Source organism: Buteo buteo, chromosome 12 (assembly GCF_964188355.1).
Source record: "Buteo buteo chromosome 12, bButBut1.hap1.1, whole genome shotgun sequence".
Taxonomy (NCBI): Eukaryota; Metazoa; Chordata; class Aves; order Accipitriformes; family Accipitridae; genus Buteo; species Buteo buteo.
The window spans coordinates 20,230,883-20,246,788 of NC_134182.1; the positions used below are offsets into that span (position 1 = coordinate 20,230,883).

The 15,906-nt window shown below is 41.4% G+C and overlaps 1 protein-coding gene across 2 annotated transcripts in view; it reads right to left on the reverse strand.

The window, feature by feature from the left end:
• DAAM2 (dishevelled associated activator of morphogenesis 2) overlaps positions 1–15,906 on the reverse strand; it is a 209,919-nt gene that overhangs the window by 37,797 nt on the left and 156,216 nt on the right. For both annotated transcript variants that reach the window (XM_075042929.1, XM_075042928.1), the window contains 4 exons: positions 14,988–15,046; positions 14,373–14,557; positions 13,104–13,415; positions 6,034–6,141 (listed from right to left, as the gene is read on the reverse strand). In XM_075042929.1, the coding sequence (XP_074899030.1) occupies positions 6,034–6,141; positions 13,104–13,415; positions 14,373–14,557; positions 14,988–15,046 (664 nt within the window). The remainder of the gene's footprint in view (positions 1–6,033; positions 6,142–13,103; positions 13,416–14,372; positions 14,558–14,987; positions 15,047–15,906) is intronic.

Here is a 15,906-nt window from a genome sequence, read left to right on the forward strand (position 1 = left end):
ATATCCTTCAGCAGAGGCCTCCTGCAGGGATTACACAGCATTCTTGAAAGGCTGCAGCACAATCAGGAAAAATCCTTCCATCATCTCTTGAGGCTGCCACTAGACCAATCCAATCCGTATTATATGAGAGATAAAAAGAGTAGGGCAAGATGGCATTTATCTTACTAAATATGTCTTACTAAATGGTCAACATCTACATCTGACCTAGCCTCTCTTTTTTAAATTAATTAATACCTTTAATCGTACAGAAACCACCCTTTTTCAAAGTTCTCTGTATATCCGCATTGCCAAACTCATCACCTGGAAAAATGGAAAAATCCCCTTCCAAAATGTTTGTCACAGCACACCAAAACTATTTGCAAACCCAGTTTGACCATCCACACACCTACTGTCCTGCCTACACACCAGAGTCATGGGATTTGTTTCACTTCCAGAGATTGGCTTTCTATAGTTACTTTGAGTATCCTTTAAAGGGAAGTAGATGTAACGATAAAAGGTGTTAATCCTGGATAATAGCTCTCTAGTTACTAACAGAGAAGAGGGAATTGGAAACAGGACAGTTATTATTTTCCCAGCTAACTGCTGCTGGAACCTCTTCAAAAATGCCTTTCCATGATATCCATATTGTCATGCCTTGAGATTTTGAGATTTACCAGTATAATCTAGTTTTGAATGTACCCATCAAATTAGCAATGTGACTTCTTCCTTAGGAAATAACAGCAAGCATGCTGAGTCAGATCAAAAGGTCCATTTACCCCAGTATCCTGTCCCTGAGAGTGGTCAACAGTAGATACCCAGGGAAAGGTATAAGATCATGGCAAGCATACAGTGGTGCTTCCCAGAATTCACTCCCAGTACTCAAAGTTCTGCAGGTCAAGGCTTACTCATATCAGCTCAACCCATCCACTCCAAGAAATTTTGACACCCAAGTATTTAAGAGTTAAATGTAAGTCATAGATTCATATTGCTAGTTATCATTTGAGCTCTTGGTACAATCAGCTACAATGAGCCTGTGTTGTTCCTGGATATACAAAGGATTCATACAACCACATCCAAATGTGCTGCAATGAGCCACCACCAATACTAAGTGCATTTATAAGCAGATACAATGCACCAGCTGAAGACAAGCACACAGTAGTTCTGCTGGATGTGCCCAAAGTGTCTAGCTTGGCAGAAGAAAATTGCAACATTACTTGATACATCAAATAGCATTTCCAAAAAAGGAAAAATTGGGCATAGGGCAAGTTTATTATTTCTGAGAGAATAACTAACAATACAAAAAGCAGGGCACCTCCAGTATAATCTGGCATGTAGAGATGTCAAAGTTTTCCCCAGTTTCCTCAGTTTGTGGGGAGGAAAACAGGGGAACAGGAAGATAGGCAGCTGTTAAAGGTAAGAAAGGTACTTATTGGTCTGTGCTCTTGGTTTAAAAGCCTCACTGTCCCTCACTAGCCGATGCCTGCAGAGAAGGACACCTGGTTAGTGTTAACTAGTACCCATCCCAAGGAAAAAAAAATTATTTCAGGATTTGGCTGTGTATGTGAGGTGGGGGTTTACATGGCTTCCCCTAAAGTCATTAAAGCTATGCAACAGGGATTGGTATAATAGTCTCCATGCTATTTCCAATTCCCCAACCCACGATGTTCAACACAGATGAATAACTTGAACTACTTAGACGTGGCCCACTCCTTGGTCATAAGGAGTGGGCTAGTCTCATCTAAAAATAGATTCTTTTCAACTCATATTGAGAAGAGAGATATTTATAGATACTTGGAGTTGTGTGTAAGCAAAAGCAGATGAAGCCTCAGGTTTTACTGAAGCCAGATTGCAAGTTTAGCTGAAGGAAAACAGATTGCATATGGACTATCTGCATTTTCTTAGACACCGAAAAAGAGGAGCAAGGGGGCAGTAGTGACTAACTTTTGTGAGATAGCCCAAGCACACAAAGCAAGAATAGTTGGAGCTGTTGTCAACCTGACAGACAAGATCCCTAAGTTTTATCCCATCATTCTTTACCAACTTTCCATCTGGGATAACATTATATTATGTGCTTCAAAGAGTATTTCAGATTTGAGATTTTAATTGCAAATTCAAAAATCAGCTAAAATTTCAGTGCTGGAATGACTAGACATGTGGAATGTGTTCATTGTATTGCTGCCCTGTTTCAAATACAGTTTGATTTTGGTTAGCTGCAGAAATTGTGGTCTGGTACCACGGCAGCACCTTAGGTTCTAGTGATTATCAATACTTTAGAGAGCTATTTCTACCATATTGACTTGTTTCATGGTGCCTGCTGCCATGATCAAAGCCAGTAAATGGCCCAGAGCCACATATTAGCTTCACCCAGTGGCAGAGGTCCTGACTAGACTTTCCAGATACAGTTCCCTGAGCACCCGTGGTGAGGACTACTTTCTTCTGAAGCCACCAGAGACACTTGTGATGACATCTGAACACCCCTCTTCTGAGAGCATTGCTCTTCCCAAGAGTGTTGCTAAGAATTTTGCTTAAGATGATGAATAAATTGAGAGGTAGCCAGTTTGAAGGCATGTGGGTGGTCTAGTATCTCTGCTTCACCTAAACACCATTTCAGTCTTTCGCTGAACTTTCTGAGGGTTTCGGCAGCCTGAAATGAAGTAGGCTTTCCTCCAGTCTAACCCTTCGGCTCCTCAGCTGGCAAAAATCCTTCTGCCCAACGAAAGAGCCTTTCAATTCTACAGAAAGAAAGATTTTCTTTATCAGAAAGTCTGTGGCTAGTGAATACAGCTGGAGACTTCAGTACTATCCAAAGCAGATGTACCACAGATGGGAACAGTGGGAGTGAAGCTCCCTGAGAGCTCCTTTTGTTCTCCACTAGAGAGACTATTGCTTTGGTTAAGGAAGAGTTCATGTTCACATTCTATTTTGTCCTTGGTCATTTTCCTCAGGATCATCAAAAAGGGGACTACAGACACCAGCAGAAACCACATTGAGGTTATAGCTAAGTAAAAGAACACGAACTACTTCCTACCGCAGAGCTAATACAACTAAAGGAATTTTTTGTACCGCCTTCCCTACCCAGACAGCAGATGTGCAAGGGCATATGAAGGAGTAGTATGGGATGAGTCATGACCCTATAATGGCATGATTCAGGACTTCACCTTCCCACACTCTGCAAGAGGATCAGGAGGCAGACAATGATACTCACCTGCTTACAGGAGGAGGGGTTAGTTAGCAGGTCCTATGCAGGCAGCAGCCACAAATAACGAAGAAGGAAACATGCCAAAAATTAGTCACAAAGAAAGATATCAAGTTCAACAAGGCAGCTGAATTGAGACACACACTGTTTTCTAAAAGAATAAAACGCTTAGCAAGTAATACTGGCCCAGATGGTTCGAAGGTATTTCAGCATTTCTTTGCATATTTTAAATCAGCAGATTTTGGGGAACTAAAAGTTCTAGGTATTTTCTGAAAAGAATAAATTCAGTCTCCAAAGCATAAATCTCTTAGGTCTTGAAACATTAACTAGGATAATGCTTAAATACCTTTACAAATCTAGTTCAGAGCCTTACTGAAAGAACTGCCAAGGTTAAAACTTGAGGGTCAGTTCTCCTCTTCTGATGCACAGGCACAGTTTGCCATTATTAGTAACAACTTGTTTCAATGACACGTTATACCCTTTAACAACTTATAGCCAAGTATTTTGAAAGCACTCTGTAACCACCAAAGAAGCCTTACAGTACTACTGGATGACAGACATGAACTATTTCACAATATATTCAATACTCCAGGAAAACACCAGATATACTGGTCAATATTACACAGTAAGATTGGAGCAAGGTCAAAACACAAGTGTAAGAATTCTTGTTCCAGCATTCTGTACACAGGACAATTCTGCTTTCCCTCATAGCCACCAAAAATGATACACTGGGCTTGAGAGAGGAGAAGAGACCCTTTGTCAATTAAAAAAAGAAGAAAGAAAAGCTGTTCAATGTAAATGAAACTGGAAAAAAATATGAAGATCACATTAAAAAGAGCAAAGAAAGAAATGTCTTTATCTGTACTCATTCAACTTTTCAGATGCAAAAGAGCAGGTCTCTGCATTGACATTTTTCATTGCAGACATTTGGTTGAAGTTTAAAAGTCACAAACCCAGGGTAAACACATACTTGGCCAGAGTGGAGTATTTCCAAAAATAAAAGAGGAGAAAAGACTAAGTGTGAATCAACTGGAAAAGTTCTCATAAGCTTTTGATTCAAAAGCAATTTTGGTTGCCTGGTCTTTAAAAAAAAAAAAAAAAAAAAAAAAAGAAAATTGATAAGGACCTGTTGACTGGAATCCAGTTCACACTGGAGTGAGTATGGATGAAAAAGAAAGTATCATGTAAAGTAATAAAAATGGAATATGTAAGGGGGAAAAAAAACCCCCAAAACCAAAAACCCTCAATGAAAGCTAGAAGGGCAGCAATACACCTAACTACACAAAAACATGAGTAGCTTACATAAGTGATACTCTAGTGTCTGGAGCCACTGTCATAAAGTGTGTTTAATGAGGATGGAAGAGAAATGTTCTGAGACCCATGGAGGTCACTCTGAGATGATTGCTCCATTCCAGTGGACAGGGTAAGGCCAGGTTAGTTTACAGTTAAATAGGCCAGGATGCTTTTCAGTGATCAGTAACACAGGCATAAATATCATGATTCTGAGAGTCAGCAGACCAGGACAGCTTTGGCTTTGGATTTTGGGGCCAAAAGGAAAGAAGGTTTTGCAAGGTCATTTCTAGTGAGGAAACTGCAATGTTTGCACCCAAAACACTGGAATGGCACCTTGATGGTTCCACCTTGATGGCAATGGCCACTCATGTGCACAGATGACAGTCTCACTACTTGCAAGACAACTGGGAGCTCACCACCACAGCTAAGCTGTTGGCACGGGGTCTAAATCCAGTCTTGTAACAGTACTGAAGTTTCATGTGCCTTTCTTCCCCTCTGTGAACTAAGTTCTTGTTTCAGGGAATGGGCTTCACAGAAAGAGAGAGGGAACCACTGAAACAGCAACAGCTATTTGCAGGAGCAGAATGAGAAATGAAATCTCATCATGCAGTGGGTAACATCACATTCTTCACAGTTCAAGTTAGGATGCTTACCTATGTGGCTGTGAGCTAGTAAATCAGAACAGTTACTCATTATGTTTATTGGATTAGATAAAAAAAATGAGAGAAAGGAACAGATGGAAAGTCCAAAGACAAGGAGTTTGTTTGTTAAATTTAAGGTACTGAATAAGTTAATGGAGTAGTCATCATCACTGTAAGGCTTAATCATAAAGGTTGCTTATGGCAATCATGTATGTGACTTCTAATACTTCAGAGCAATGATCCAATTCTGTAGAGTACAAAAGATTGAATTTCTCCAAACATATTCCAAAAGCAAAGAAAAGCTGGGGGAGTTCAGGGAGTGCAAGTACAGTCCCTCTCCTGCTAAATCTCATTCAGCAGAGATAGACAGATTGAAGGTGACTTACTTTCCAAGAAAAAGAGGAGGGAAAAGAGACATTCTAATAAATGGCTGCTTTTAAAGTATGCTGTTTGTGTTATAATCTGTAATTCGGACAGTTTCTGTCACATAGCCAGTTGGGTCAGTTGGCTGTTTAAGAGAAAATAAACAAAGTGAAAGCTAATTCAGTTACCTTGCTCAGTACTTAGGCAACTACAGACTTTCTCTGAATGAATGGGAGAAACAGAAAGATGGATATCAAGCATGAATGTAAAGCCCAGGAGCTTTTGAAAGCTAGTGGCTGCTGAGATCAAATAGAGCATTACCTGTTGGGAGCTGTTGTCTCTGAGAGCTGTTCATTAGTATGAAGTACATCAATAACAGAAGGTTATACTCTGCCCTATATGTCCTCTGCACTTCTTTTGGTCTTGTGATTTTTTGAACAGTGGCAGAGCAGCAAATGACGCAGCCTGACTGCAGGTGGACAAAGGCCCAGATCACTGTCATGTGTTCTTTCCTCCTCCAGAAATTCAAGGAAGACAAGGTGTGGAAGAGTTCACCCCTACCTGGTGTCTCTGATACGCGGAGAACATCTTCTCAAAATCTTCTAGATCCAGCACCTTGAATGCCTTTAAATCATCAATCTCATTCCAGATTGTGCCATGGATTCTCTCCTGAAAGAAAAGGTCATATTTTAATGAGACAGCAAAAGGTTTTAGCTAAGAACTTCCAATCCCATTTGGACAGATCATTCTCTCCTGCTCACTGGCCATATTCCTATGTACTACTGCTGTCATTTTAGAGGGCACACTTTGTTTCAAGAGTCAAAGGAGAAAAAAATAGTGGTGTGGTTTTGGTGTTTTGGTTTTTTTTAAACGTACTGAGTATTTTGTATTTTTTGTCACAGCAAGCCTCTGATGAAAGGGCACAATCCAAGACTAGCAGACCACATCTCAAGCAATATCCATGATCCCACAGTACAATTCCTTTCAAGAGTGGCCATCTCTCTAACACAATGATTGTGGTCATGCTGAAAGAAGTGTTACCATCATGAAGAAAGAGTTTAGGAAGGGCACCGATGCATGACAAACCCTAGATGCATCTTCCCTTCTGCAAATTTTGCCAGGTTCTGTTGTAAAGCCCAAAGCGTGTGTGGTTTTCATTCTGCCTGCCTGTAAAACTAGTTTAAGATTTTATTTTATTTTACTTTTAAGGCTCTGAGTCTTTGAAGTCTAATTGTTTCCTATTACATGATCTCCCCTGTCTACATGAGTTCTTTGTTGACTCAGATAGACACAAACTATACCCAGGATCTCTGAAAGAGCATCATCCCCTCTAACTGGAAATGTTCACAACCTATGTGATACACTATCCTGAATGCCAGGGAATCCTAGCTGTCTGGCAGATGATTAGCATGGAGGGAGACAGGCACAGAGTCCTCCTCCAACTTTGCTGTCCACCAACCCTGGATGAAATAAGCTCTTGCAGTACATGAATTAGCCAATCAGCAGTCATCCTAAACCAGTAGAAGGCCTTGGGGTCTCCTGCTAACCTTCTCAGGACAGATGTCTTTGCTGGCAAAAAAGAACCAAAGATTGAACTACCTTCTCCTTCCTACTGACTGTTAAGGTGCATGTCATGTGGGACAAGCTTGGGGCAATTACCCATTCAGAAAAGGAAAACTTGCTCTTCACACCTGACAACACCGTCTTTCAGTTCATTTAGTTAATAAAGTGTACATTTCTTTCACTTTATTAACTGGAAAAATAAGGAAGGTGTTGATTAAAAGAAAAAGGAAATGGACAGAAAGGATTGTAAAAAGACCTAAGCAAACCCCAGGAAATGAAGAGCCAGCAGAACACTGATACAGAGAAAGCCAGGAACAGCAAGCAATAGCAATGAAACCCTCACACAGGCTCCAGCTCTGAAGTACCTGACTAGTACCTACACAGCAAGTGCATTAACACTTCATTATCAGAACTAATTAGGAACAGGCTCTACTTCCTATTCACAGTCTTCAAAGGAATGAGAGAAATGTGCTAAGCCACAAGGCTCAAGGAACAAGGAAAAAACCTGATGGGAGGATGAAATAGGGGGAAATAAAAGTGTGAAGTGTTCTGGAGGAAATTCCTGGCAGGGCAGACACTGTGGAGGAAAACTAACATCCTCCCTCCACAGGCAGCCTGTGAGTGCCTGAGGGCAAGGAGGGGTGTCTGCAGTGCTGCAGTGCTATTTACAGTGAGAGCATATACTAGATGGGAGCAGCACCCACCCCTGAACAGGCTCACCAATATCATTGTATCATTCCTTGCAATCAGTGTGGCACTTCTTTCCATAGTAGGAAAAACATCATGACCCTGTGACTGTAATGTGACAAACAAGTTTGGGAGGCTCACCTCAGCCAAAGGAATAGGAGACAAAGTTAATTTTCATTTTATCCTAACCCTGAACTCTACTGCCAATCTTAGCCAGAAGCATCTAGGCAGAGTACTCATTCTCCTTTGATTTCCAGGCTGGCTTTATAAACTTTGGATTATAAATCCTAAGGGATGTATTTGAACAGCAGAGCAGTTCTCAGAGTTCCTCACTGTTTCAGATTGTGCCATCAAACACTGAAATGGAAGAATATTTCTTGACAGGAGCCAGTGGACATGACTTCAGGAGCAATCCTTAGAGTCACCATTGGGATAGAGCCCTGAGGATGCCAAAAAGCTATATGCTGTGTTTGGCCAAAGGTGGGATGTGGCTCAAGAGACAGCTACTCTTGAGAGTCTTGCCCATCTACCTGTCCATCTGCAAAACTCTCATGGGAGTGAAGTTTCCCCACAAACAGCAAGAACAGTGAAAGTGTGCTGCAGAACGGGGTAGTCCGAATGCATTGCAGAGAGAGAACAGGCAGTTCTGAGACTCACAAAGGGATTGCAGAGAGTAGTTCTCATCCATACTTTCCCAGAAAAACAACCCAAAGAGGTGAAAATTATTCTTATTTCAATTTAGATTAATTTTAAGACCGAGATTGACTCTGGTCCTGTACAGGATAGTTTGTATGCTACTTGTAGCAGAGAGACAAATTCCAAAGCAGCACCCATTGCAATGGTGAGCACAAACAGAAATTTGACACAAACAACCCAATTTTAGTGCTTAAAACCCAAATGGGCTAACCCTCTCAAAGAGAAAATGAGACAGGCAGAGGTATAAACAATCTTTGTTACACAAAACACTTGCAATGGGGCTGCCCCTTCTATTTCTACCCTAAACTCTGCTCTTGAAAACTTTCATGTTGCTGCCAGATAATTTCTTACACTGAGCTCTTGCTACTCAGTTATGGATTAACTGGCTGATAGTCCCTTGTCATCAGCCAGAGAGACAGTGTTTTAAGAGAAACAGACTTGCATAATGTGGTTGCTATGATAAATGATTCCCTCAGCACCATAAAAAATATTTATGGTCCCTAAAAAACAATTAAAAAAGTAAATTCTTTATTTCTTCTTTCCTTTTTCCTCTCTCCTTAAAAAAAGAAAAAACAAAAAAAAAACCCAGAGAGGTCACTTTGTCTGTAACATGCTTTTCTCCCCATATTTATTTATTTATTCATTCATTCATTCTACAAGTCTTCCAAGATCTCCCATTCCTCTGCTTTGCAAAGTCTTGGTCCCCTTTGAGAAGCAAATCCTATGAACTATATTTCCCAGCATCCTCTAGCAAAATGGTAGTACATACTAGGTATGGAAACATCTTATTATCAGAACAAGTATTGACAAGGCATTTGGTCCATGAAGCTGAGTTTTTGGTATGTTGCATTTAACAATTTGCTTGCTGGAGCTGCTGCAGTTATGTCATTCCACCTTTGTAATGAAGCCCAATTTGCTGAGAGATCTACCAAGATTAGAGAATGACAGTGTTTCATGGAGCTACAAATCGTATCAAGCTGTCCTCTGCTACATGTAACAGGTGATTTTATTTACCCTGAAAGATAAACAGGGATACTCTGCCAGCTCCCAAAGTCCATCATGCCTCAATAACCTCACAGCGTGGGTGAAAACCTACAGTACTTTGGGAAAGCCTTTCGTTTGTCCTGCAGGTCCAAGGAAACCATAGCAACTGTGAGTGTTCTGTGAATACTAGAGCAGGCAATCCTGCTTATTAGTAGGTTAATATTTGTAAAATATTAACCATCAAAAAGTGGAGCAACTTAAAATTTTAATTCATAATTCCATTATGAATCTGAAAAAGGGGTATGAACGGAGTGTGTTTTTCAAATTTCTCTCTTGATATCAGATCCTTTCCCCAGTGTAAGAAAAATCCACTTTGAGCAAAATTGTATTTTTGGCATGTTTGTTAATTGAGGCAGCTGTTTTATCTCACTGTAGGACTAGGCACCACCAAGGCTATTATGAGTGTCTTCACACTCAGATTTTGTAGAAATCTTTCCATTAATTTTGAATCTCTGGCAGCAGTCCTGCATCATTGTTTGCCATGATGATCAGGCTGCTTTTAGGAAGAAAGTTCCAGAAATCAGAATCATCAATAACATTACAGAAACATTTGAAAAAAAAAAATAGTGTCAAAATGAACATTTTCTGTTTATGTGATTGGGGTTTTGGGGGTTTGATGTTTGGGGGTTTTTTATGTTTGGTTTTTTTTTTTTTAATCCTATGTGGTATGTAGAACAAATACCTTTCTTTTGAGACAATTTCACTGAAGTCTATTTAGGGCTGTCTAAAGAAAGCCCCTTTCAGATCATTGACTAGAGTCATTACCAGCCTGACTTTTAATGGGAAGCTGCTTCTCCATCCATGAGAAAACAAGCAGCACAGCTGAAGGTTGACTTGATTTACTCTGGTAACTTCAAATCAATATGTTTATATTTATTAAAGAGGTAATTATATTAATCCATACTTCCAGTGTGCTCGAAACCAGTCCATCATTTGGATTAACCATAAATGTCTAGTCCCTGTTTGACCTTGGGTGTTTTGTAACATTCAGAGTGAGAGACCAAACTCCACTTGCTGTCCAGAAACAAAGAAAAGGATCTTTCCAGGATATTACAGTGGTTACACTGCAATATTTTTTTCTTAAAAAACAGAGATACTTGGCACCAGCACTACTGTAGTGCTGTATAAATGGAATTCACAGACAATGCTACAGTGCTATATGAATGGAGCTGTGGTGTGCAAGGGCTTCATCAGAACTCAGTCCATCCATGCAATCTAAATGGCTTTGCCACTGATCATCAGCTCACATCAAAGCTAGTATAAAATCTTTAATTCTAAAAGGAAATTAGTGGGTTGTTGGAGTTCCCTTGTCAGAAGCATGAATATTTTCCAGTCAAACCTTTTTTTGTGCTGCCTATGGGAACTGTGGACAAACTGTTATTTTCAACTGCTAAGAATTTGAATATATTTGATCATTCTCCTAACACCCAACAGCTCAGTCCTTTCCTTCCAAAGACTATATCAGTATTGGGAAAAAAGGTGTCATGTGAGTTGCCCTGGAGAACAGCCTTGATTCCACTACTGAGAAAGTACATTGCAGACAAATCCCTCTTGGCCAGCCCGTCCACACTCCTCTCAGCCTCTGTTGGCTTTCTCTTACTCCCTTGAGGCAGGCTGCATGGACAGAAAGGGATTTGCTCTTATGTGGGCTGCCTCAGTCCTGGCATCATCTTCACACTGAAGAAACCTGAGGAGAGAGACTCTGTACTAACTGCTTTGAGAAGAATGGTCTAAACAGTATGCAGAGATACCTAAGAGGAGAGTAACATATTTGACCTGGCTGCAGCCCTAAGTTTGTGTACAGCTGTGTTTCCAACACTGTCACCTCACCTCACTGTGTTGCATGGTGCAGACATGCCTGTGCTCTTTGCTAACTAGACTGGTCTTTTAAAAAAGAAAAACATAAACATGGTGTCAGATGTATTTTTCCTCAAAATGTTTTTGTGGGGAAAACTTGCATTCATGTGAATTGGAAGTTAAACACTACCACGAACCACAATAATACTATGCATACTTCCAGGCCTGTTTCCCATGCTCAAAACCTCGAGATACGCTGCTCCCAGCCAGTGTGCTTGTTGTGAATCTTCATTCATTCAAGTATGCCTACTTTGACAGTTCAAGAGAACACCACAGAAGTGCTGCAATGGTAACAAAAGGCAAGATGAGGCTATCCGACCTACCTATGGCTTTGTATTCAGAGGATTCATATCCATATGAACAGAAAGAAAGTGTCTGGTACTGAAGCAGGGAATCTAGGATAACTGATGAAGATGGCCAAAACATATTGCCTCCTCCAGCAGTCAGTGGAATTAAATAATTCCATAACAAAGTGCAACCCAAATAACAAGGCAAGCCACCTGTAACTGTACCACAACCTCTGCAGTTCTGCAAAGACCTTACTAGGTCAAAACACTAACACTGGCAAACACCCCAAAATGAAGCCCCCACCCTCTTATGCCCCCTTTCCCAACTATTCTGCCTTCCTCACAATAGCATCTTTTACCCAACTCACCACCCAAGTCTTCAATTTTATTAGCACAGCTGCCTTCACTCCTAACCAGAGGGCAGAATAAGCCTACAGTTACTGTACACTAAACAGAAACACCTGCAACTCTCTCTTTTTCATATAAATTCATATATATACATATATTAGTTATTATTTCTTTTCTTCAGACCACTAAGTCCCATGTTCTGCAAAGGAAAATAAATCCACATCCATACATTCTCTCCCACACCCCCCACGTGGCCTTGACAGACAAGCACAGACGGTGCAGCAAATATTTCACTTTATTTTAAAGAAAATGAGAAAGAGGGAGAAAGAATTCTTGTGGCATTCCAGAGGTCCCTGGATACTCATTCCAAATGCCGGAGCTGGGCCCTGGTTGAGTTTCAATCTAAAAGAGAACCTGGGTTTCTAGGCAGCCATCCAAACTCAACACAAACACTTTTTTCTTTCTAAATCAGTTTTAAAAAAATTAAGACCTAAAGAGAAGGGGGGGCGGGGGGGAAGAGAGAAGGAAGAGAAAAGAGTGGAGTGGAAGGAGAGGCAACGAAGGTAGCAGAAAATGAGTGCAACAGGAAGAATCCAAGTCCCCTGTTTTTATTGCCAATGTGGAGTCTTATCACCAAGAGACAGAGTTGCAAACATGCAAGGAGAAGGGCAGCTTCCCTTGTGGGCATGAACAAATGGTGAGGAGAATCAGGCCACCTTTCTTTCCTTGGTGACAGCTCCTGCCATGGTAGAGGAGGCTGGTTTTGGAGCTGGTTCTCACCACGTTTTGCTCACATTGGCTCTGGCCATCCTTTTCTCTGACGCGCAAGTGAGGGCAGCTCTGGCACACCAGTCCTGGAGATGCCCAGGTCTGGCTTACTTATTCAGTGCCACTACAGCTTTGCCTAACTGACAGCATGTCCAGTTCTACTGCAGCTCAATCTAACCAGTACTTTGGTCATCACAGGAGATATGCTGCACTGCTGGAGAACTGGGGAGACTCCCTGAGGACAGTTACTGACTCCTATTGAGCTCAGCCCACGGAAAGACACAATATCACTTGCTTCTGTCACCTTGCACTTCATGGCATTAATCAACACTGTCATACTTTGAATGTAAATTAATTGCTGAGAGTACTGCAGTTTCTTACCTCACTCAGCTTAGCCCAGTTGAAGGATTTCAGTGGGTGTGAAGGCTGTGGGATAGATTTCTTCTTCAGGCTGGTGCCACTGCTGCTGAAGTTAGTTGTTGAAGGGGATGGCATTCCCATGCTGAAGAAAGGTGGTGCTCCTGGTGGGGGAGGAGGCCCTCCTGGAGGAGGTGGTGGAGCAGGAGGAGGGGGACAGCTGGAGAAAGGCAGAGGAGGTGGCAACGGAGGCAAATTCTCAGACATGTGAGAAGAGGACAAAGCTAATGGGCTGCCTGGAGGGGGTGGGGGTGGGAAGGAAATGCTGCCCCCTTGCTGGAAAATAAAAAACACACAGAAAAAGAAGGCAAACAGTTTAAATGGCACAATAACTCCATGTTGCCAGCTGATGTGATTTTATTATAAGCCTCAAAATACTTGATGTTTTCTTTAAAGCCTCCTGCACTCAAAGCCATGCAATAAAGGGAGGAATCTCAGCTTTCATTTAAGAGAAAGTTTCAAGCCCTTGAAGTTGTGGAGAAAAGCTTGGAAAAAGGAACCATAAATGGCTCAGAAAAACAGAAAGCTAGTAAAAGAAGCCAAAATATATTATTTTCTCCTTATGTATGAAAAAAAGAGAAAAGTTCAATCTTATGAACTTTTGAACTCCTGGGTTTTAAACCTCAGGGTTTGAAATACTGAATACCTGTCATTAGGCCCCACTAATGCAAAGTAGGAGAGGGGAGGAGGGAATTAATCTGCTTTCTGCAGTGTCTGACTTCTCAGGGCTGTGTCCTGGCAAGTTGAGGCTCAGGCACTCTGCCAGGACAGAAGGAGCACCAAGCAGTAGGGAACAGCTGCAAATGTCACTTCTGCAGAGCTCCCAGGCAGTGCAGATGCTCTTGAAGCATGACAGGAATACTGTTTGTTCACTAAATTTGCTTTCATATCTGGGAGCTTCTCTCTATTCCACTGAAATAACAAGGAGGGCCACCCCACTCAGCAGTAAAAATTATGGCTGGAGGAGGACATGTGTGTCTCAGCAGCTCCTGCAAGGAAGGTGGCTGAGGAGAAGGAATGGAGCAGCCCATGCATTATCCATTCTATACCACAGCTCAGGGATTTTGGTCTCAGCTAAAAGCTGAGCAGCTTCTAAGTATTCATCTTTGTAGCTGGCTAGGCAAACTCTCTCTGTACAGACCATAGAAAGCCTTTCACTCATAAAGTGCTTTTGTTCTTCATTCACTAGTTAGCAGGCTTTAAATAAGGATAGGAAGAGTCCCAGTCTCATACCGAGAACTCATTAAGTTGAGCCACCAGGTCGTTCATCTGGTCCCGGGTCTGGCGCAGCTCTAAGGATTCCTTCTGCAGCTTGTCCTTCATTTTGTTCAGTGTCTTCATCATTTCATCTTTCTCCTGGGTCTTTGTCTCACATTCCCGCTCCTTCTTCTCTAGCCTGCTCATCAACTCAGCATGATCTAGGGAGAACAGGTAAGTGGGGCTGATGAAATAAAGCTCATGAACAGTCCCTGAAGAGATGCAGATTATGCTGAAACAAACCTGACAAATCTGTCCATTCAACTGGGGATGTATAATCCCCAGATATTTCCCAGAGTAGGAAAAAGAAAGCAGAATCTGACTGTCTTGACAGTGATCTTCAGTGATCAAGACAGCAATGCCCAAGTTTCACTTAGACTGTAAATCACTTCATGTGAGGACTGAGGGAAGCCCCATCCTATGAAGCACATAAACTGATCACCATGAGACAAAATGAACTGGAGGGAGCAAAGCAGGGTTTATCCGCAAAAGGAAAAGTTGTGCCCACCTCTGCTTCTCACTGCTCTGTGACTGAGTCGGGATTAGTCTTGCTCCCTCTTTTGCCTCCCCAAGCACAGAGGATGCACTCACCTTTCCGAAACTTCTCTGCCTGGTCTCTCCACTGCTTGACTTCATTTTCATTCACCAGCCTGAAAGATGAAATCAGGTAATTTAAACTTGTTCTGAGCTACCCAGGCTGAAAGGCAAGAGGCCAATATGTGTAGTGATCAGCAAAAGGCAACCTGGTGAATTTACATGTTTATACAGAATCATACCGTTGGTCAGTCTGGTTCCAGATCCTGATCCTTACTGTAGCCAACAGTTAATATAAATATGATAGCTTGTTGCTCAAAGTCCTGAAAAGGGATAAAGGAATGCCTGGGAGAAAAATCCTGCTATGTTCCTGTCTTCAGGTAATGCCGTTAAGTGCCAAGTCTACTTATTTTCAAAGACAGAAGTCATCACTAAAATAATCATAGCTGCTGTGGGTTACAAATTACGCCACCCTTGATATGAGACTAGATTGCCATCTTTTTTTCTACTTTCTGTGGTTCTATTTTTTTCTTTCTTACAAGGAGGGAGAATGCTTATGTATTGGGTAATATATCAGTAACAAGGTAATGCACATATCTCATCCTGGGACAGCTATTTCCTATTACTGACTGAAAATATGCAGGGCATGCTGGGGATTGATTAGATATGCAAAATGAGGAGTAGCTATGAAAGTAGAAAGGGAAGATCAGGTACGAGGTCTACTATGAAGTCTGATATCCAGACAGACAGAAAGAGAACAACACCAGTGTATTTTTCCATGATAAGAAATCAGTTTTGATTTTGGCTCATGCCCGTAACAGGAGGGACTGTAAGATTTTTAGTACAGTAGAATTTGGTTTCATATGAGGATTATGTTCTATAAAATGCTTTTTTCAATGGATAATTCAGAAATTTAATGGGCCATGAATTACCTGCAGAGGCCGATGAATGCAATGAAGAGTCCAAAAGTTTGGCT